The sequence below is a fragment of the Salmo trutta genome, chromosome 22 (genome assembly GCF_901001165.1).
Source record: "Salmo trutta chromosome 22, fSalTru1.1, whole genome shotgun sequence".
NCBI classification, from domain to species: domain Eukaryota; kingdom Metazoa; phylum Chordata; class Actinopteri; order Salmoniformes; family Salmonidae; genus Salmo; species Salmo trutta.
Window position 1 is genome coordinate 8106206 of NC_042978.1, and position 22815 is coordinate 8129020.

The following is a 22815-nucleotide window of genomic DNA, read 5'->3' on the forward strand; positions in this document are numbered from 1 at the left end:
CTCTTAAGCTGCGTTTCCTTATCTGACATGGGCAGGTAGGTTAAACGTTCGAAAAAGTGGAATTAAAAAGTGACATTTGTAGTTTACGACCCTTTAATGTGAAGGGAGAGATGGAGGGAGGGAGATATGGGCTTCTTAACTGTAGAGCCAAGGGAAAAAAAACATTGTGTCCAAAGTACAGCGGTGCTTGTGAAGGCAGAATTAAGACCTCAAATTTCACGGCACGTGGGAATCCGCTCTGTCTGCAGCTAGCCTATTAGAGCGGGCTGTTTGTGAATGATGCTGTTAGTCTGGTTATATTCAACAGCTGTGGAGCCTTGAGTCAGTTTCCCAAATGGTGGTGTGGGACCCACTGGTGTGTCATGGCTATTTCAGAGGAAAGAAACTTTGGCTTTTTCCATTTGTCAAAAGAACAATGGAAATAGCATGTTTTCAAGAACATTCTTAAAGCTTTAGGGTTCTGGCCCTAACATTTTAAGAGCTACTGTCTTCCAGAACCATTAGAATACCACTACATTTCTGGGTAAATATGAGCGTCAAACAGACCTACTTGTAGTCAATGATCCCTCAACAAAATGTCACACAGGTCATTGACCAGATAAAAACATGGAATCCAAGTGAGAGTTCAGAGCACTTCTTAGCGGAGATTGCGTCGGCAGGCTGCCAAGCCTGAGAAATAGCAGCGGCTGGCTTTTACCATTTTTAGCATGAGCTCATTTAGACCAGCTGCCCCGAGGTCTGTACAGTATCCACAGCACTTCTACTCAAACACCCCACGTCTGTGTTGTCTTGTTCGGGAGGCCTCTGATAGGAGTCAAAGATGCTTGACAGGCCCAGTTTTATCCTTCTGTGTTTATTCTTGATGCATTTTTCTCTAATGGAAGAAAATCCTTGGGATTGGGATAATTATTTCATGCTAATGTGCCCGAATGTATGATTCCCACGTTTCCAGATGAAGGAAGCAAATCCACCATTTGGGGTGACATTGATGGAATGGATGGTGAGTTTCCATGCCGACGGGAAGTAAATGGGAACAATGTGTCCTCCTGCTCAGCCAGAACCATTAATATTGCAAACTAGATAACTTAATGAAGGAGTCTTTTTATGCTCAAGTCAGCACTGGTTTTAAGGTCTTCTTTGAACTGTGGCTTGTGATATGCCACTCTCTGTTAGTGCAGTAGATTCCACGCCAACCCTAAAGCTTAACACTATATTTAGTACAAAAAGTTGTGAGGTCAGGTCATGGCCTTAACCCGTTCTTTGAATGGCACGGTATACACCCCATTTACTTCATTTGCGGTCTCTGCCCTGTCAGCATAAATGTCGTCAAAGACTTTGTGGTCAGTGCCTGGGGGATGATTACAGGTAATTGAAAGGGGCCACTTCAGTAGAAGTGATCATGTCCTTAGATCTCGATCTCGTCTCCAATGAGACGGTGTATCATCTTGGTGCGAGACCTGCGCCATCCTCTATATTCCATGTGAAGGGAGTGGTGATGAGGAGGCGGGGTTAGGGTGTGTCTCCACTTCCACGTCCTGAGGTGAACACTGTCATTAATATACTCCACTGTCCTGTACTTAACTCGGGCCACACCAAAGTATTCCACATGGCCACACTGCCCTGCTAGAGACAGCTGGACTACAGGACTATATTATCTGTGGGTGGTTTATTTCTCCAACTGTGGCGCAATGAATTTGACCCTGGGAAAGGCTATGTTTGGCTAAAAGCAGCTATTTGTCAGCCAGGTGCAGCTGGCGTACGCTCATGTGTAGTGGTTTTCATGGATATCTGCGCTAATGCCTCTCTTTCTCTCTCTCTCTCTCTCTCTCTCGCTTTCTTGCTCTCTTTCTTTCTCTCTCTCTCGCTCTCTCTCGCTGTCTTTTGCTCTCTCTCCCCCTCTCCTGTATAGCTGAAGCAGTTGGACAAGGCAGCGGCGGCGGCCCACACCTATTTCCAGGCTAACCCAGAGCATGTGGAAATGGATCAGAACTTAGAGCAGTACAAGGCTCTGGAGGGAACCGACCAGGACCACTTTGTGGACAGAGAGGCCCGGCCTCATCAGGTAAGAGTGTGTAAACTGCCTGTTTCTTGAGGCTAAGGTTACAACATTCTGGTATCTGTTTCTGCAAATTCCCTGGTTTTCCAGAAATCCCAGGAATCCTCCAAACAGCATTTATGTTTGGAGAAAGATGCAACCTTACCCAAAGTACTCTCAATGGGGATTTTCCATTGAGAATGATTTTAATCCATCTTTACACAACTTGTTTGATTAGTGTAAAAATTCAGGGCCTGTTTTATTACCTTTAAATGGCATCCTTCCTTTCTAACATCCATGACGTACTAATCGATAATCAGACATGGTGATGTCTAAATTGAGACAATATTATTTTCCCCTTCCCCCAATACAATCTAAACTCTACTGTCCCCAAGTAATTGCTCTTCTCTAGGAAGTAACGATAGAAGTAGCCGATGCCAATGAGCTACATGGGCACTGAAAAGACAATACAAAAGAGAAATGATAAACTGGGTGGTTCGAGCCCTGAATGCTGATTGGCTGACAGCCGTGGTATATCAGACCGTATACCACGGGTATGAAAAAACATATATTTTTACTGCTCTAATTACGTTGGTAGCCAGTTTATAATAGAAATAAGGCACCTTTGTTTGTGGTATATAGCCAATATACCACGGCTAAGGGCTGTGTCTAGGCGCTCCTCGTTGCGTCGTGCATAAGAAAAGCCATATACCACACCCCCTCGTGCCTTATTGCTTAAATATAGCACGTATGTCAATAATTGTTCTATGGGTGTGAGCAGTGGTAGAAAAAGTACCGAATTGTCATACTTGAGTAAAAGTACATTACATTTACATTTACGTCATTTAGCAGACGCTCTTATCCAGAGCGACTTACAAATTGGTGCATTCACCTTATGATATCCAGTGGAACAACCACTTTACAATAGTACATCTATATCTTTTTTTTGGGGGGGGGGGGGGGTTAGAAAGATTACTATATCCTATCCCAGGTATTCCTTAAAGAGGTGGGGTTTCAGGTGTCTACGGAAGGTGGTGATTGACTCCGCTGTCCTGGCATCGTGAGGGAGCTTGTTCCACCATTGGGGTGCCAGAGCAGCGAACAGTTTTGACTGGGCTGAGCGGGAACTGTGCTTCCGCAGAGGTAGGGGGGCCAGCAGGCCTGAGGTGGATGAACGCAGGCCTGATCAGAGCCTGAAGGTACGGAGGTGCTGTTCCCCTCACAGCTCCGTAGGCAAGCACCATGGTCTTGTAGCAGATGTGAGCTTCAACTGGAAGCCAGTGGAGTGTGCGGAGGAGCGGGTTGACGTGAGAGAACTTGGGAAGGTTGAACACCAGACGGGCTGCGGCGTTATGGATGAGTTGTAGGGGTTTAATAGCACAGGCAGGGAGCCCCGCCAACAGCGAGTTGCAGTAATCCAGACGGGAGATGACAAGTGAACATACCTTAAAAGAAAATGACTCAAGTAAAAGTGAAAGTCACCCATTAAAATACTACTTGAGTAAAAGTCTAAAAGTATTTGGTTTGAAATGTACTTAAGTATCAAAAGTAACGATAATCGCTAAAATATACTTAAGTATCAAAAGTAAAAGTATAAATCATTTCAAATTGCTTATATTAAGCAAACCAGATGGCACTATTTTCTTGTTTCTTTAATTTATGGATAGCCAGGGGCACACTCTAACACTCAGACATCATTTACAAACTAAGCATTTGTGTTTACCGAGTCCACCAGATCAGAGGCAGTAGGGATGACCAGGGATGTTCTCTTGATAAGTGCGTGAATTAGACAATGTTTCTGTCCTGCGAAGCATTGATAATGTTACTAGTACATTTGGGTGTCAGGGAAAATGTAAGGAGTAAAAAGTACATTATACTCTTTAGGAATGTAGTGGAGTAAAAGTCAAAGTAAAAAATATAAATAGTAAAGTACAGATACCGCAAAAAAAACGACGTAAGTAGAACTTTAAAATATTTTTACTTAAGTACTTTACACCACTGGGTGTGAGTGGGTGTGAGTGCGTGTATGTGTCTGTGCATATGAATGGGAGTGTGAAGGAGGGCAGTCTTCCTCCAATGTATGTATAATGACATAATCTACAGTCTTTCGGTTCATTAGGAGAGGAGTTGGTGCTTAAAAGCTCTAAAAAGGCATAGTGCCTCAAAGTACAAAGACGTACTTCGCTTTATGTTTTCTGTGTGTTCTCTGTTAAATGTCTGCTCAGTCCTCATAATCACATGTTCTATATATGTAATGTATACTGTTCAAAAGTTTGGGGTCACTTAGAAATGTCCTTGTTTTTGAAAGAAAAGCACATTTCTTATCCATTAAAATAACATCAAATTGATCAGAAGTACAGTGTAGACATTGTTAATGTTGTAAATGACTATTGTAGCTGGAAACGGCTGATTTGTAATGGAATATCTACATAGGCGTACAGAGGCCCATTAACAGCAACCATCACTCCTGTGTTCCAATGGCACGTTCTGTTAGCTAATCCAAGTTGATTATTTTAAAAGGCTAATTGATCATTAGAAAACCCTTTTGCAATTATGTTAGCACAGCTGAAAACTGTTGTCCTGATTAAAGAAGCAATAAAACTGGCCTTCTTTAGACTAGTTGAGTATCTGGAGCATCAGCATTTGTGGGTTCGATTACAGGCTCAAAATGGCCAGAAACAAAGAACTTCCTTCTGAAACTTGTCAGTCTATTCTTGTTCTGAGAAATGAAGGCTATTCCATGTGAGAAATTGCCAAGAAACTGAAGATCTCGTACAACTCTATGTACTACTCCCTTCACAGAACAGCGCAAACTGGCTCTAACCAGAATAGAAAGATGAGTGGGAGGCCCCGGTGCACAACTGAGCAAGAGGACAAGTACATTAGTGTCTAGTTTGAGAAACAGATGCCTCACAAGTCCTCAACTGGCAGCTTCATTAAATCGTACCCGCAAAACACCAGTCTCAACGTCAACAGTGAAGAGGTGACTCCGGGATGCTGGCCTTCTAGGCAGAGTTCCTCTGTCCAGTGTCTGTGTTCTTTTGCCCATCTTAATCTTTTATTTTTATTGGCCAGTCTGAGATATGTTTTTTTCTTTGCAACTCTGCCTTGAAACTCTCACTCTGTGTATGTGTCGAACTGCTTTGCTTTATTCTTGTCCAGGTCGCAGTTGTAAGTGAGAACTTGTTCTCAACTGACCTACCTGGCTAAATAAAGGTGAAATAAATCAAAATAAAACATTATTGGGCACAGACAACAGCACAAATGCAAGAAGGTAGAGACAACAATACATCACTCAAAGCATCCACTACTCTTAGTGAGAGTAAGCAATGATCAACAACCAAATTGACAGAGCTTGAAGAATTTTTGGGGCAAATGTTGCACAATCCAGGTGTGGAAAGCTCTTAGAAACTTAACACAGCTGTAATCGCTGCCAAAGGTGATTATACAAAGTATTGACTCAGGGGTGTAAATGCTTATGTAAATGAAATATTTCATTTTCAGTAAATTTGAAAACAATTTAAAAAAACATGTTTTCACTTTTTCATTATGGGGTATTGTGCATATATATTTGTATTTTTGTACTTTTTTCCCCCAATTTTGTGATACCCAATTGCTATCCAATTACAATCTTGTCTCATCGCTGCAACTCCCCAACGGGCTCAGAAGAGGCGAAGGTCGAGTCATGCGTCCCCCGAAACATGACCCGCCAAAAGGCACTTAACACCCGCCCAGTTAATCCGGAAGCCAGCTGCACCGACGTGTCGGAGGAAACACCCTTCAACTGACGACCGAAGTCAACCTGCAGGCACCCTGCCCTCCACAAGGAGTCCCTAGTGCGCGATGAGCCAAGTAAAGCCCGGCCAAACCCTCCCCTAATCCGGACGATGCGGGGCCAATTGTGCACCGCCCTATGGGACTCCCGGTCACGGCCGGTTGTGACACAGCCTGGGATTGAACCCAGATCTGTAGTGACGCCTCAAGCACTGCGATGCAGTGCATTTGACTGGGGGAATTGTGTTTTAAATCCATTTTGAATGAAGGCTGTACACATCAAAATGTGGAATAAGACAAGGGGTATGAATACTTTCTGAAGGCACTGTATATTTAAATAAAGGTTAAATCTAAAAATCTAAAACTATTTGATCAAATCCAGCAGGCAACCTAAGTCATACATGATTGATAGACTTAGTAATAAAAAGGGCAAATTCAAGGAGCCTCCAAATAGGCTGAACAATTTAATCTCTACAAATAATCTACAGAACTCCTTGAGACTACTATTCTCAACTACAACACAATTTCTCTCAAAGTAAGAAAAGCTATTCAAGAATTGACAAAATTTGTATTTAAAAAAAATTATTTAATGGGTAAAAAAAAATATGATAAACCATTCTCCCATATGCTTAATTACACCAATAGGAAATAAACTTAGCGACAGAATATGAAGAATGAACGGAGCTCATCTTCAAGACCCGAAATGTATTAAATATGTAAATGAAAAAAAAACTTTCACCATTACAAATGTAGACAGAGGATAGATAAAAGCCGACCCCAGATATAATTTGGGATGCTTTTAAGGCGTACATTCGGGGAATGATAATCTCATACTCAGCAAGAGTTACAAATGTAAATTAAATAAAAATAAATCTGCAATTCTTTCTTTGGGGTTTTAGGTTGGGTTTCTGTATAAAGCACATTGTGACTGCTGATGTAAAAAGGGCTTTATAAATACATTTGATTAATTTATTGAATTTGAAAAGCCCATAAAAAATACAAGGTAAGAAAGAAAGTACAAATGTTGAACTTAAGCAGGAATATGATCTTTTACTTCTGAAGAGAGCCAACAGCAACAGGTTAAACTCAAGTAAAGCATACTTAATGGCAAATCACTCAATTCAGTGCTTCCTAGTTCCATGTATCAAACCGTTATTTCAGTTATATTAAAACCAGGAAAATCTGATTACAGACCCATAAATTGAATAAAGTGTGACAATAAAACAATAACACTCACAAGCAATAGAATGGCAAAAGTTACCAGACTTGATACATAATCAAACAGGATTTATTAAAAATAGAAATGTACAAACAATACTTTTTTTCAGTTTAATAAAATATGCTAAAAAAACTGTAGATTTATCAATAATGGCTGTTGATGACAAAAATCATTTTGACTATCTTCAATGGCCTTTTCTATTTATAACTTTGGAAGCTTTACATTTTCCAGCTGAAATAATACATTTATAAAAATATTATATAAATGTCCTAAAGCAAAAATATATACAAATAGTACATTATTGGTTTAGAACGGAGCACAAGCCAGGGATGTTCTCTCCCTACTCCTGTTTGCACTGGCGTATTGAACCGCTTGCAGAAAGAATTATACAGAGCCCAAAATGTAACAGGTATCAGTACTGGTAAACATGAATATAAACTAAACTTATTTGCAGACAATCTCATGATATACCTGACCAATAATGAAAACTCAATGCCCCCCCACACTAAAAATATTTCCAAATAATCTGAAATCTCAGGGTAAAAAATTAACATGGAAAAAAAACAAAATAATGGCAATAGGATAAATAAAATCTTACTTTTAGTTATCCAATCAATTTATGGGTTAGTAATTACCTAAAGGGAGGAAGAATGCATTTTAATGGTGTTGGAACAGGTCCAGAGACAGACAGGCTCCATCAGAGCTTCCCTTACCATTGCTTTGGCAGTACACTTGGGCGGTATCCAGATACTCATACCGTCATACCGTTCTCCTGCCATCCTGGAATTTCCGGAATTACCGGCATAGCAAACAAGGAGGCACTAAAGGCAAAAAAAAATCCCATTGGGCATCTATTACCAGAGTCCCAAAAGAATCTGCACAAGTAATAGCGAAATCACAGACGCTGTTAGTTAATGCTAACGAAAACAAACAAACTAGTTGCTAAGACAGGAAAATCCAACTCACAGTTATAATACAAGCATAGCTAGTAGCTACCGAATATCATTTCGGTGAGTGTGGATATTTACAAGCGAAAATGAACAAGAAATTGTGCAAATTAACAAAGTTGTGATGCATGCTTTTCTGAAGGAAGAGCAGCAAGTGTACGGGGTGGGGGTCAATGCAAATAGTCTGGGTAGCCATTTGATTAGATGTTCAGGAGTCTTATAACTTAGGGGTAGAGGCTGTTTAGAAGCCTCTTGGAACTAGAATTGGTGCTCCGGTACCGCTTGCCATGCAGTAGCAGAGAGAACAGTCAATGACTAGGGATGGCTGGAGTCTGACAATTTTTAGGGCCTTCCTCTGACACCACCTGGCATAGAGGTCCTGGATGGCAGGAAGCTTGGCCCCAGTGATGTACTGGGCCATATGCACTACCCTCTGTAGTGCCTTGCGGTCGGAGGCCGAGCAGTTGCCATACCAGGCAGTGATGCAACCAGTCAGGATGCTCTCGATGGCGCAGCTGTAGAGCCTTTTCTAGAAGAGGGGAGAAGAACAAAGGATAAAAGAAACAATAGTAGGAAACCCAGTGAAAAAAATGGCAGCTGTACAGAACTCACCAAGAGCTCTTGGACCACTCAAACACAGCAGAAAGCCTTTATAAGATATCTGGCTTACATTTAGTAGTGAATTGCATACAAGTGTAACTTTATCACCTCATGTGCGCTGCACAACAGACTCACTGACAGATATTGAACGCTATGGACTCACCAGCTCCTGCTTTCTCCCGTTGTGCTATTTATACAAACAAACATGTGACTGGCTCCACTGTTCTGGGTAATTACGGTAAGCTTCATAACGGAAAATAATGTGACAGGTTGAAATGAAGATGTAACGGCTGTTGAATGGAGTAGACCAAGACGCAACACAATATACAAAGCGAAAACGACAGCCAAACAGTTCTGTCAGGTCTACTAAACAGAAATTAGCCACCCACAAAACCCAAAGGAAAACAGGCTACCTAAGTATGGCTCCCAATCAGCGACAACGATGTACAGCTGTCCCTGATTGAGAGCCATACCAGGCCAAAACAAAGAAATACAAAAACATAGAAAAAAAGGACATAGAATGCTCACCCTAGTCACATCCTGGCCTAACCAAAATAGAGAATAAAACCCTCTCTATGGCCAGGGCGTGACAGAAGAACGCAATCTGCTTCATCTCCTAAAGTATTGCACAAGGTTATTGCGGATATTAACGTAAAAAGTAGCTCGAGTATATTCCCATTTATTTAAAAACTTCAAAGAGAGAGTTTGACGGTATTGAAAATTCATCCCGTGGCTTTTTCCAAGTACCCTGGCATATGGTATATACGGTATACCGCCCAAGCCTATTTGGCAGGACCAGACTGGGCTTTCTCTCTGAAACCCTCTTGCCTCTTTCTGACAACCAGAAATCGGTGTACAGTCTTTCAATTGAACATTTTGGTGTTGCCAGGTCTCGGTGTTTCTTTGAGTGCCATATGCATCGTGCCTACAAAACAGTAAGTACCTAGCCAGAGCATTGAGTGCCAGTTCGTATTAGCTGAACCAGTGTCTGTTTTTAACATGTTTTCAGCTATTACCATTCTAAATAAAGTGCATTGTGTGACTCCTCTATGTAAATGGTTCTTTGTGTTGGTGGTTATCCGTGATCCAAGTCTTTTGGCTGACAGTGGCCAGTGCAATTTCATGCGTGGAGACGAGTTTAGGTAAATGACTGCTGCTTGTGGAGAGCACTGAAGCCCACTGAGGTTTGATTGTGGAGGGATGTGTCAATGCTCACACACTGTCACATTCATTGTAGTGCTGCAGTGGTGACTGACTGCCTGTCTGTCTGTCTCTCCACACAGACAGACTACACTACACTGTTTACTCTATGCTTTCGTCATTTAGCAGGCAGCTGCAACTTGTATTTTAGCAGGCAGCTGCAACTGTCTATGATTGTCTATACTACACCTCTATGTGTATAGATGTGGTCACAAGCTGAGCTAAATTCTTTATCCGCTTTCTCTCTCTCATCCTCTCTCTTTCTATGCCTTTGTCTCCCTATATCTCTCTGCCTCCCCTATTATTGTGTCCCTTCTCTCCCCTATCCTCCTCTCCCTGCCTCTCTCCTCCTCTCCTATTCCCACCCACCCTCCCTCCCTCACTCCCCCTCTCTCCCCACAGATGTCCTTCTCAGCCGGGGTGAAGCTGTATGACAGTGCAGACTACAAGGGGGCCATCGCCCAGTTCGAGGAGGCCCTCCAGGAGTACTACAAGGCTGACGTGGAGTGTCGGGCCCTCTGCCAGGGGCCCCAGAGGTTCGAGGAGCAGGACCATGTCCTCTACCGCTACAGCCTATACGAACTGGTCTCAGGTCAGTCACTATGTAGTTCTGTGTAGTGTCTGTGTATCTATAACACCTATGTAATGGCCACGTACACAGCCGTCACCATGTCTTGAGACGTCTTAAGACACGTGATGGCTGGGTATGTATGTAGTGTTTATAACAGCTCCTATGTGGTGTCTATGTAGTGCCTTTAACACATATACGCTGAGTATTCAAAACATTAAGAACACCATGACATAGACTGACCAGGTGAATCCCGGTGACAGCTATGATCCCTTATTGATGTCACTTGAGACATGGATTGTGTAGGTGTGCCTTTCAGAGGGTGAATGGGCAAGACAAAATATTTAAGTGTCTTTAGGTTTGTGTCAACTGCAACGCTGCTGGGTTCTTCACGCTCAACAGTTTCCTGTGCGTTTCAAGAATGGTCCACCATCAAAATGACATCCAGCCTACTTGACACAACTGTGGGAAGAATTGGAGTCAGCATGAGCCAGCATCCTTGCGGAACGCTTTTGACACCTTGTAGAGTCCATGCCCCAACGAATTGAGGGCAAAAAGGGGGGGGGGTGTTCCTTGTTATACCTAATGTTTGGTATAGTCAGTCTATGTCTAACACCTCCTACGTAAGTCGTAGTGTCTCACATCTGGTTTTCTAGCATTTATTTTACTCAAATCGGAGTTTCTGGCTCTGACCGAATTCAACTCTTGTTGCACTCTGTGCCTTTGTGACTCGCTAATTGATTGCTTGGTGGATGTTGACACCGTGCAGTTTGTTGACCTCTGTGATTAGACATGTATGGATGTGTAATATGCGCTGCATGGGTGTGAGCTGCTTGTTTTGTATGCTGTATGCTGTATGCTGACTGACCAGAAGACCTTGATACTTGATTTCTCTGTGTTCACAGCTACTTTACTGCCGTGAGGAGTCTCTCAGCAGCCAGGGGTAGTATTTTTATTAGAAAAAAACAGAGCTTTCTACTTTGAGTGATGGTTCACATTGCTTACAACCCCCTGGTGCAGAATGACCCCCCCTGAGAAACATAGCCTTGTGAAAAACAGCCATTTAATCATGTTATGAAGTGGAGGTTTAGCGTGGGATGGGAAACTTCTCTTGCTTTCAGATGTTTTGATATGGTATACGGCTATGCCATGCTCACTAGGTGATAAACTCTGGCTGGCAGTGGGCTGGTAGATGGTGGGGGACTTGGCACAGGGTCAAAGGCAAGGTTGGGTAGGTTACTTTCTAAATGTAATCCGTTAGTTACTAGTTACCTGTCCAAAATTGTAATCAGTAATGTCACTTTTGGAATTCCCAAACTCAGTAACGTAATCTGATTACGTTCAGTTACTTTTAGATTACTTTCCACTTAAGAGGCGTTAGAAGAAGACACAAATGTATGTTACCAATTGAACGACATCTATTGCAGGATAAACGTTTGTTAAAGTTTACATAGCTGGCCATATATGGATGTTCAATTTTACTTTATGGGTTGGTTATGTAGGCTTCCTCTAACCCGTCGCTTTCTACTACATATAATAATACGATTAAATTATATATTTACATAAAAGTCTATCAGAATTCCAGTCATTCCAATTAATGTTATACCCCTGAGATATTCAAGAATAGGACATGGAAATATGGAAGTATAGATTAGCCAAATTGTTTTACCTGAGCATAACCCCAAAACGAAGGACTTATTAGCCAGCCCTACTCTGTTGTTTATGATTGTGTTGTCATGGAGGGCTGATTGGACTCGACTGATTCGAGTTGAAAAATAAATTCTGCTCTCATGGAATGGCATGCTTTCAGCACTACTGAAAAGTGCTATTTACATGTGAAAAATGGATGCCATATGCTGCATTTGCTATAGGACTATTGTTTACCTTTTTGTTGGTGACACTTTGATATCTTGATAATATGCAGCTGTTTAAAGGGCAAATCCACAGATGAAACAATAACAAAACGGAGGCCCCGCCTCTGTTTTGGTAAAAAGCTGAGGGTCTGGCCTGTAGAAATGTAACCACTCTCAGATGAGTAGACAGAGCTATGGATGCAAGGACTGACCATCCATGATATCAAAATTATTGTTTTAACCATGTTATGAGGCTATACAGTGTTTGTTTGCATTTACAATGATGAACATTGGAGTAAAACTAGCTTATATTTTGGGTTCTTATGGAGTGTGACAGTTGAACTAAGCTCATGAGGCATTTATAAGTTATATTCTTCAAGAATCAATGGATATACAGTATATATAATTTATAAATCCCAAAATTGATGTAGCAACTACAGATTGCCCCTTTAAGTCTATCAAAAGTGTGCGAGTTTCAGCATGTGTCCATTAGGAAAAAAATAATTTATCAGCATGAATTAGATTGAGCAATAAAAGCCCCACTTTTATTCCATAGGCTGGGATCCGCACTATGCAGCTGTTTGTTGCAAGAGCGCATTTTTCACTGGCTGTCCACTGGTTTCAAAATCAATGATTGATATGCAGCTTAAACTTCTTGAATTCAAACATTATTGGGTTCAAATACACATTTAGATTTGTGAACAGCCATCCACAACAACCACAATTCATATGGCGCAAATAGCTAAATGAGAGAGCAGCAGTGTGATTCCCATCAACGCGCTGTGTAGATATCAATAATAAGTGACATCCGTATCGCCGTAGACGACACCACTGCTGTCATCCTTACCTCCAAGCGTTTGTTCAAATTGGATCATCTTTGGATGCCGACAGCAGTCGCACCATTGGAAGACATAGCTTGGACTGTAGCCTACAAATGCCTATTCCTGTTCTTTTCCCGCGATCCATCAAACACATTTGGTGTGTCATCATAGTGGTCTCTGACTTGTGGTCTTAAACTTAAATTTGCACCTTTTTTCAATGCTGATTTGAATGTCACTGAGAAAACGGAGAAGTGTCAAATATTTCTTCCCCGCAAACATCTTTTCTGAATTAAAAAGTAATCCTTGAAGTAATCATCTAGTTTTTCAAAAGTATCTGTAATCTGATTCCAATATTTTTGCTAGTAACATAACGGATTACAGTTACCGTTTTTTTTGTAATCCCTTACATGTAATCCGTGACTCTCCAGCTCTGGTCAAAAAGCAGATGAGGGAAAATATGCAGAGAGAGAGAGAGAGAGAGGGCGTTCTGGACCGCTAGGTTGCTAAATGCCAAGAAATCACAAACTGTTGTGTAAACAGCCCAATGTCTCTCTTTCACAGGGCCTGACAGCGCACACATAATTATGGTGACTTGGTTTTGATGTCACACTTTTGTGTCAGAGATTAGTCATTGCTTAGAACATATTTGAATGAGGATAATTGAATGAGGTGAAGTATGAGATGGCTGCCATGATTTGGTCAATATTTGTTACAGCTTAAGAAGTTTTAGCCAAGTCATTCTTCCAAACTGAACCTTTATTGATTTGACAAAAACAACTCCCTCAGTTTGGAAATGGTCTAATGTTTTTTTCATATTAATAGTTTAAAACAACATGAATGTTAAAATAAATATACTCTTTTTTCATTATGAAGGGAGTACTGGTACACTCTACTTAACAGCAAATACCCCTACGCCATATCTCATGTGGTTCTGCCATTAATTTTTAGAGAGAGCTACTTACCGTAAGTTACCTCCTCGAGGATACTTTTTTTTCAGATAAATGACTTTTCCACCTGGACTACTTCATGGGACATTTCATTTTAAAACTCCCTCCCTTCATCTCTTTTGGACTGTCAAGGAAAATGGCCGACAAGGCTTGAAACGCCAATGACTCCTCACACATATTTTGGTTCTTGGCATTTCCTGTGTAATATCCTGGTATTGTAATTTCAAAACATTGTTGTGGCCATGAGTCTGTCTTTGGCTAAGTGGTCCAACAGACCACTGAACATCTTGAAAGAACCTCTAAGCGGGTGGAGATGAGTGCAGGAAAAGCAATGAGCAGTGTATTGATTGTGTGAAGTCCAACACAGTTGGAGACGAATGTGTACGGTATACATATACTTTACTCTTTCCTCTGGCTGTCTCTGTGTGTGTTCACGTGCAAAGCCTTTTTGAGATCTTTTTGACTTGCTCTGTTACCATCTTAGGTGATCCAAAAAGCCAACAGTCTGAAACTGGGCCAGCATGAGTGCCTAGCTATTGCCTAAGGACACAGCCATAGTGAGCCCTGCTTGTAAATCTCTCTCTCTCTCTCTCTCTCTCTCTCTCTCTCTCTCTGTTTCTCCATCCTTTCAATTCAAAGAGCTTTATTGGCATACGTTTACATTGCCAAAGCAAGTTGTAAACATTACACTCACAAAGTTCCAAAGGAATAGAGACATTTCAAATGTCATATTATGGCTATATACAGTGTTGTAATGATGTGCAAATAGTTCAAAACGGAAAATAAATAAACATAAATATGTGTTGTATTTACAATGGTGTTTGTTCTTCACTGGTTGCCCTTTTCTTGTGGCAACAGGTCACAAATCTTGCTGCTGTGATGGCACACTGTGGTATTTCACCCAGTAGATGTGGGAGTTGTGGTGGCTAATTTCTGCATTACCAAATGAGGAGTTACAAACACACCAGTCCGAGTTAAACTACATCTTTAATACTTAAGATACTTTTGTAAAAGTACTTGACCTTCAATAATGCACTCTCGAATGAACCATTGAACAAGGTGATTACAGAATGGCCACAGGGATCTTTTATAGCAACGATACAGCCCCTTCAACGTACATTGACAAACCACAGATACTTAGTAACAGTTCACAAAGGTTACGTTTTGTATGACAGATATCCATAAAACACATCAGACAGTAACTGCTATGTCAACAGGATTCATTGTATAGCCCAGTATCTGGTCTCCTTAGAACCGTCCCTCCCTGGTACGGTATTGAACAGAACTATTTCATCCAATGGCATATATCAATTGTCAACTTTAGATACTCCCATCTCAAGCAAACCCCCTCTTAACCCCACTCCTGGACAGGCTCACTGGGGAGTGAGCCTCTAGGCCATATATTATCACAGGATAAGTGTGAGATCTAAGAGAGGACATACAAGGGTCCATTTACTGCCATAATCCTCCCCACAATAAAGAAAAGGAGGGAGTGACTTGCTCACAGACATAGTGGAGACAAGTCATTGGTTCCCCATTAATCACGCATCCCTTCACATGGTTTAAGAAATAGGTAAAGACACATTCCCATGACGACAAGTCTGACCTCTCCACTTTGGACCACCAGTGTCTGAGCCCCAGCTAAGGGAGACGTGCAACTGAAAAAACACCAGAGTCCAATGGACACTTTCTAATGACAAGTACCTCAAATAAGCATATTATACTAATAAAACATCTTAATTATCTATGTTACCCAACTAATTCTGATTCGTCCACGACAGAGTTTATCAAAATTGGATTTGTTTTTGAATCTTTGTGTATAATCTTAGGGAAATATGTGTCTCTAATATGGTCATACATTTGTCAGGAAGTAAGGAAGTGCAGCTCAGTTTTCCACCTCATTTTGTGGGCAGTGTGCACACATCCTGTCTTCTCTTGAGAGCCAGGTCTGCCTAGTTTTAACATTTTTTGTATTAATTCTTTCCAATGGGTCAAATCTTTTTGTTTTCTCATGATGTGGTTGGGTCGAATTGTGTTGCTGTCCTGGGGCTCTGTGGGGTCTGTTTGTGTTTGCAAACAGAGCCCCAGGACCTCTCTCTCTCTTTCCCCACCCTCACTCTCTTTCTTCACCCTCTCTCTTTCTCTTTGCCCACCCTCTCTTACTTTCTTCACCCTCTCTCTTTGTCTTTCCCCACCCTCTCTCTCTTTCTTCATCCTCTCTCTCTCTCCTTTCTCTCTCTCTGCATCACCTCTCCTCATCAGCCATGGTCATAAAGTTCTGACCACAAAGTCATCCAGAGCAGGTCATTGGTCAGTTACAGCCCCACGTATCCAGCCCTAAGTCTACAACCGTTGAACACAGAGAGACAGAGAGACAGAGAGACAGAGAGACAGAGAGAGATTTCAGTTTTTACCACTTTAGTTTCATAATTTCTCCATAATGTCTTGTGTGAGCACTCAGTGTACAGTCTGGCATTCATGCTCCATTGAGGGAAAACATTCGGTTAACGTACTGTGTTATTGTTGCATTTTTGGTAGACCAAAGTGTCATTGCGTCAGGCCTAGCTGTGAGTCCATAGACTCCAGGGCCCATATTCATAAAGATCATGAATGCTGATCTAGGATCAGGTCCTCCCTTCTTAATGGAATCTTATTCATGATGTGTTAAAAGGAAACTGATCCTGCTCTGAGACGCTTTATGAATATGGACCCAGAAGCAGCACAGCTGGATAATGTTAGATGTTCTGATGTGGAAGGATGTGTAACAGGCAGTGGAGGCTGCTGAGGGGATGTCACGTCCTGACCAGTAAAAGGGGTTATTTGTTATAGTAGTTTGGTCAGGGCGTGGCAGGTGGTGTTTGTTTTGTGTGTTTTGGGGTTTTGATGTATTTTATATTTCTATGTTCCCTATCCTTGTTTTGTATTTCTGTGTTTTGGCCTGGTATGGCTCTTAATCAGGGTCAGCTGTACTTCGTTGTTGCTGATTGGGAGCCATATTTAGGTAGCCCTTTTTCCACCTGTCTTTTGTGGGAAGTTGATTTTGCATAGCTGTGAGTAGCCTGCAATACTGTTCGTTCGTTGCGTTTTGTTTATTGTTTTGCTGGTTCACGTTAATTAAAATATGATGAACCCAACCCACGCTGCGCCTTGGTCTACTCCTTCAGACGGACGTTACAGGGGAGGATGGCTCATAATAATGCCTGGAACGGAGCGAATGGAATGGCATCAACCACATGAGTTTGATGTATTTGATACCATTCCTCTCCAGCCAGTACCACAAGCCCGTCCTTCCAAATGAAGGTGCTACCAACCTCCTGTGGTGACAGGGGTGTCAGACCTCTCATAGCACTGGAAAATAGTCATGTGATTATGCAATTATACACACACACACACAAGCTTAGTCAGCTGTGTTTGTGTTGACATTAGCCTGTTGCGCAGTTCCCCTCACAGAATGCACTGCTGCTAGCGGTATTGTGGTGGTCTTGAAGCTAAGCTGAGTCGATGGCAAGCGTGCTTTGTCTCAATCACACATTGCGCAAACATGCCAAAAACGTACAGTCTTGGCTTTGATGAGGCTTTTCTCAATGTCTAATCATGCCAAGAGTTCTTTTTCCATAGGACTTCCAACAACTGTAGAATCAGCGCAATTGTAGTTTCTTTGACCGTGGGACTATGCACCTCAAGTGTTGAATGAATCAAGACTAAAGTGCTATTTGATCTTGATGGAGAAGCACCGTCACATGGAAAAGCATTTCATTTGACTTGATTTATTAGGATCCCCAATGGCGACAGCTAGTTTTCCCGGGTTCCGACACATAACGAAAAAGACATTACAGACAAAAGACTTTATAGTTGACATACATTTGAAAACATGAACATGTAGTGTGTGGATCGGTTACACATACATACACTATACAGTATATAGAAAAGTATGTGGACACCCCTTTAAATTAGTGGATTGCTGACAGGTGTATACAATCTAGCACACAGCCCTGCAATCTCCATAGACAAACATTGGCAGTAGAAGGGCCTTACTAAAGAGCTCAGTGACTTTTCACGTGGCACCGTCATAGGATGCCACCTTTCCAACAAGTCAGTTCATCAAATTTCTGCCCTGCTAGAGCTTCCCCGGTCCACTGTAAGTGTTGTTATTGTGAATTGGAAACATCTAGGGGCAACAACGGCTCAGCCATGAAGTGGTAGGCCACACAAGCTCCCAGAACAAGACTGCAGAGTACTGAAGCGCGCAACGCTTAAAAATTGTCTATCCTCGGTTGCAACACTCACTACCGAGTTCCAAACGGCCTCTGGAAGCAACGTCAGCACAAGAACTGTTCGTCGGGAGCTTCATGAAATGGGTTTCCATGGGCGAGCAGCCGCACACAAGCCTAAGATCACCATGCGCAATGCCAAGCGTTTCGGCTGGAGTGGTGTAAAGCTTGCCGCTATTGGACTCTGGAGCAGTGGAAACACGTTTTCTGGAGTGATGAATCACGCTTCACCATCTGGCAGTCCAACGGACGAAACTGGGTGTGGCAGATGCCAGGAGAATGCTACCTGCCCCAATGCATAGTGCAACTGTAAAGTTTGGTGGAGGAGGAATAATGGTCTGGAGCTGTTTTTCGTGGTTCGGGCTAGGCCCCTTAGTTCCATTGAAGGGAAATCTAAACGCTACAGCATACAATGACATTCTAGACGATTCTGTACTCCCAACTTTGTGGCAACAGTTTGGGGAAGGCCCTTTCCTGTTTCAGCTTTGCAGTGCCCGCATGCACGAATCAAGGTCCATACAGAAATGTTTTTCTGAGATCCGTGTGGAAGAACTTGACTGGCCTGCAGAAAGCCCTGACCTCAACCCCATCATAAACGTTTGGGATGAATTGGAACGCCGGACTGCGAGCCAGGCCTAATTATCCGACATCGGTGCCCGACATCACTAATGCTCTTGTGGCTGAATGCTGAATGGAAGCAAGTCCCGGCAGCAATATTCCAACATCTAGTGAAAAGCCTTCCCAGAAGAGTGGAGGCTGTTATAGCAGCAAAGGGGGGACCAACTCCATATTAATGCCCATGGTTTTGGAATGAGATGTTCGACGAGCAGGTGTCCACATACTTTTGGTCATGTAGTGTACATGTGAATGGAAGGGAATCATTTTCCTTTACACTACAGTATTCACATTGCTATATATTTATGTGATCCTGTAGTGGTTTACTGTCTTCCGACGTACTTTCGTCCGTGGTTATGGGGGTGGCACAATATAAGGGGTTACACAAAGCAACTTTCGTGTAATTTTAGTTACAGTTGCAAGTGAGAACGTCTCAAAAAACGTCGCTGATACACGAAGCAACTCAAACGCGATTGAAATTGCGTGCGACAGCCAATCAAATTGAACCCTCTTTTGTTTACCTGACAGCTAGCTACACCAATAGCTAGCTAGAATCATGTGTTATTAACCAGATAAAAAATGTATTGAAAGACTTAAAAGCAATACAAATAAAGTTGTCCAGCCACATGGTTTGAGAATTCGAAATTCACCCAATATAAAGGGGACGTTTTTTTCTTGGGAGAGCGTGTGCCTCCATTCTCCTCTCTCCTCAACGCGGAGTGTGGTTCTGTGACAACATGCTCACGCTCAACCTCACTGGCCACAAACACACAAAAACTCCATCTGGCTCCTGTCCCCTCCTCTTCTCCAACTCCTGCCTTACACGACGGCGTCATGATATCAACATGACTGACTCTCCTAAAGAATGGAAATATTTGTTGATGACCTTAGGTGTTCTTTTCTCCGTTCCACATGTGAGAGCAACAAATACAGACCCGGTCCGGGCAACGAATCAACAAAAACAAAGACTAGCAACGAGAGAAGAGATTATTGTTGGTGTTCTTTAGTTATAGAGATACGGGAGTATCCGCTTGTCTGGGCCGCTCTGACCTGCGATTTCACAGTGGTTGACTTCACTGGAGCATGTCACCCAGGGACATTGGTTAACCTGAATCCCACCTCGGTCATCTTTCTTTTTTGTTTGTCATAGAGAAAGGATGATGCTATTTTATACATACATGTCAATAGGTCAATTTATTACTGTGCTAAATGTTTCGTTCACCCACTAATGTTACCCGCTGTGTGTGGAAGGTGACGACCTGGCTGAAAAGCAACCTTTGCGATAGCAGTAAAGAATGTATGGTAATCAGTCAGATGACAACACTGCACGAGACGTTACGGTGGGCATTGCGAATGGTTCCTCATCATTATCACACGACTCAATGCTTTTCCTCAGGAGGACATTACTCTGCTTTAAAAATGCTTATGAATCTATGACTTCACCTGTATCCCCACCCACCCTCCTGTGTGTGTTTCAGACCACTTCACCCAGGCGCTGCACTGTGAACACGAGTGTGTGAGAGACCTGTCCACCCGGCCCGGCCGTCTGTCTCCCATGGAGAACTACCTGCCTCTACACTACGACTACCTGCAGTTTGCCTACTTCCAGAGTGAGTAACATTACCCTACTGCACCCTACTTTCACCTAGGTTTACCTCTACAGTACGACTGCCTGTGGTTCAGAGTAAGGGCTGGAATTATCGGCCAAGATCCGCGCTATAGCTAGATTGCCTTTGCATTTCAATGTTCCCGCCTTCTCGGACACCGCATTCGCGGTAAACGCTGCATGTGTCGGCTCAATCGGATATTACCTTCGCAGTTGAATGTGGATCTTCCGAGATACTCCCGCGATACGGATTGAATCCAGCCCCAAGTCTTACCTAACCGCACCCTACTTTACCCTACTTGACACTGCTTGCCGACTTTCCAAACCACAGGGTGTGGTGTTCCGACTACAGCGATGGCCAACCCTGATCTTGGAGGGATGTGGTGTGTACAGGCTTTTATTCACTAACAATAACACACCTATATCGAATGATCATTTAATTAGATCAGTATTCCCCTGTTGGCTCTGAGAGACAGAGAACTGAGGAACACCTGGTTTCAGGCATTTGAAAAGACAGGGATTAGGGCAAATCACAAAGAGCTGTGGAGAAAGGCCAGAACTCGTATTCATAAAGCTTCTCAGAGTTGGAGTGCTGGTCTAGGATCAGCTCTACTTTTTAGATTGTAATGAATGGACAGGGTGGACCTGATCCAAGATCAGCATTCCTAATCGGAGACACTTTGTGAATACAGGCCCAGACTATCAACACCAAACAGACCAGGACCACACCTCATTAGAGAAGCACACACTGTTTCACTCAAACTGATTCAGCAACATTTATCCAATATCTGGTCTGGTGTTGTTCATAATAGGCCACCAGCATTTGTGTAGTCTGCGCTGTTTGGGGATCTTTGGGGGGGGGGGGGGGGGGGGGGGGGTTGGCAGGACAACATAGGAAAGGAGAGAAGGAAGGAAAAGCCAATGAGCTCATCAGAATATGTCTAATAAACCCAATTGGCTCATGGGATCCTAGGAAAAACACAGAGCTCAATGAATCATTCCCAGCAGCAGCAGCACTTAAAGCCATAGTTCAGGATTTTGGCAATGATGCCCTTTATGAACTCATGGATGCCCTTTTTATGTATCTGTGTCCACGATGAGGGAAGTGAGCTAGTTTCGCAGGCCAATGCTAACTAGCGCAATGACTGGAAGTCTACAAGTCTTGAGTTGCCTGTCAAGTCAAGTCTCCCCATCACTCAGCAGCCTCACATTGCTCTGCGGGAAGCTGTTTCCTCAATGATCCGTTCGGTGACATTGTCGTTTTTTTATGGCCTCGAAGCCCCTCACCGGAGGAGACGCGCTGACCGCAGAAATGCTGCTGCCTAAGGCCTGGCCGCCCCACCAGGAAGTGATATGTGAGCCCACGGGTGGATGTACGTGTGTGCCGTGGGCATGTGTGTATGTGTTACTTGCAATTCACTACTCGCTGTAAGCACTTTAGGGACAGGAGACACTGCCCGAGCCTGGAGCAGCTGTGTGTGTGTGTGTGTGTGTGCGTGCGTGCGTGCGTTTCCAGTACCTCACCTAGCCTCTGACTGCCTCTCGCTGTTGTAGCGCTACTGCTGCTTGCTCCATTGTGGTCATGCCCCTGGAATGTTCAGCCGCGCTAGACTTCAAAATCTCATTTGGACCTAGGTTGCTTTATCACATGTGGACCTGTGCCGAACTTTGAGTGGAAACCTATAGTAAGTGTCTGTTATACTGTCTTCGTCCCAAATGGCACCCTATTCCCTATATAGTGCACTACTTTTGACCAGAGCTCCGTGGATGCTATTTGGGATGCAGTCTTACAGGGGAGTTCAGGGAGGGGGTCTGTAACGGAGGTGTGATGACAGTTCCTCTTGTTTAGGCGGGGCTCAGAAGGATGGATGGAGGTCTTTTAACCTCTCTACCTGTCAACAGTCTCATTAAACACCACCTTGCCTGAAACCCATTTCTATTGATTTATCTCTCTCTCACACTCTGTTTCTCTTTCTTTCGCTCTCTGTTCTTCTCGCTCTCTTTCTTTCTCTCACTCTATCTCTCCCTCTACCCCCTTTCTTTCAATTTCAATATTCAATTCCATTTTCAATTCAAACAGGCTTCATCAACCCAAGAACAACCCGATGTTGTCAAAGCAATACAACAGAACCTAACACTAATGTCCATTTTATAATGTCTTCTTTCTCTCTCCCTGTCTCTCCAGTGAACATGGTGGAGGAGGCGATGGAGTGTGCCCAGTCCTACCTGCTGTTCCACGAGGGTGACGAGTTTATGACGGAGAACGTGGAGTACTACAGAGAGGCCGTGGGCCACGACGTCAAACCCCGGGAGGTAAGACCTTGGCTGCTTCCAAAATGGCACCCTATTCCCTATTTAG

General features: G+C 43.0%; 1 protein-coding gene across 2 annotated transcripts in view; it reads left to right on the top strand.

Annotated features, from left to right (window-relative positions):
• The window catches only part of LOC115157986 (prolyl 3-hydroxylase 2), an 88106-nt gene that overhangs the window by 53389 nt on the left and 11902 nt on the right, over nucleotides 1–22815 (top strand). For both annotated transcript variants that reach the window (XR_003868596.1, XM_029706407.1), the window contains exons 2-5: nucleotides 1910–2062; nucleotides 10178–10367; nucleotides 20329–20460; nucleotides 22642–22769. Coding sequence is in view for 1 of the 2 variants with exons in the window: in XM_029706407.1 (XP_029562267.1) it covers nucleotides 1910–2062; nucleotides 10178–10367; nucleotides 20329–20460; nucleotides 22642–22769 (603 nt within the window). In the remaining variant the exon portion in view is untranslated. The remainder of the gene's footprint in view (nucleotides 1–1909; nucleotides 2063–10177; nucleotides 10368–20328; nucleotides 20461–22641; nucleotides 22770–22815) is intronic.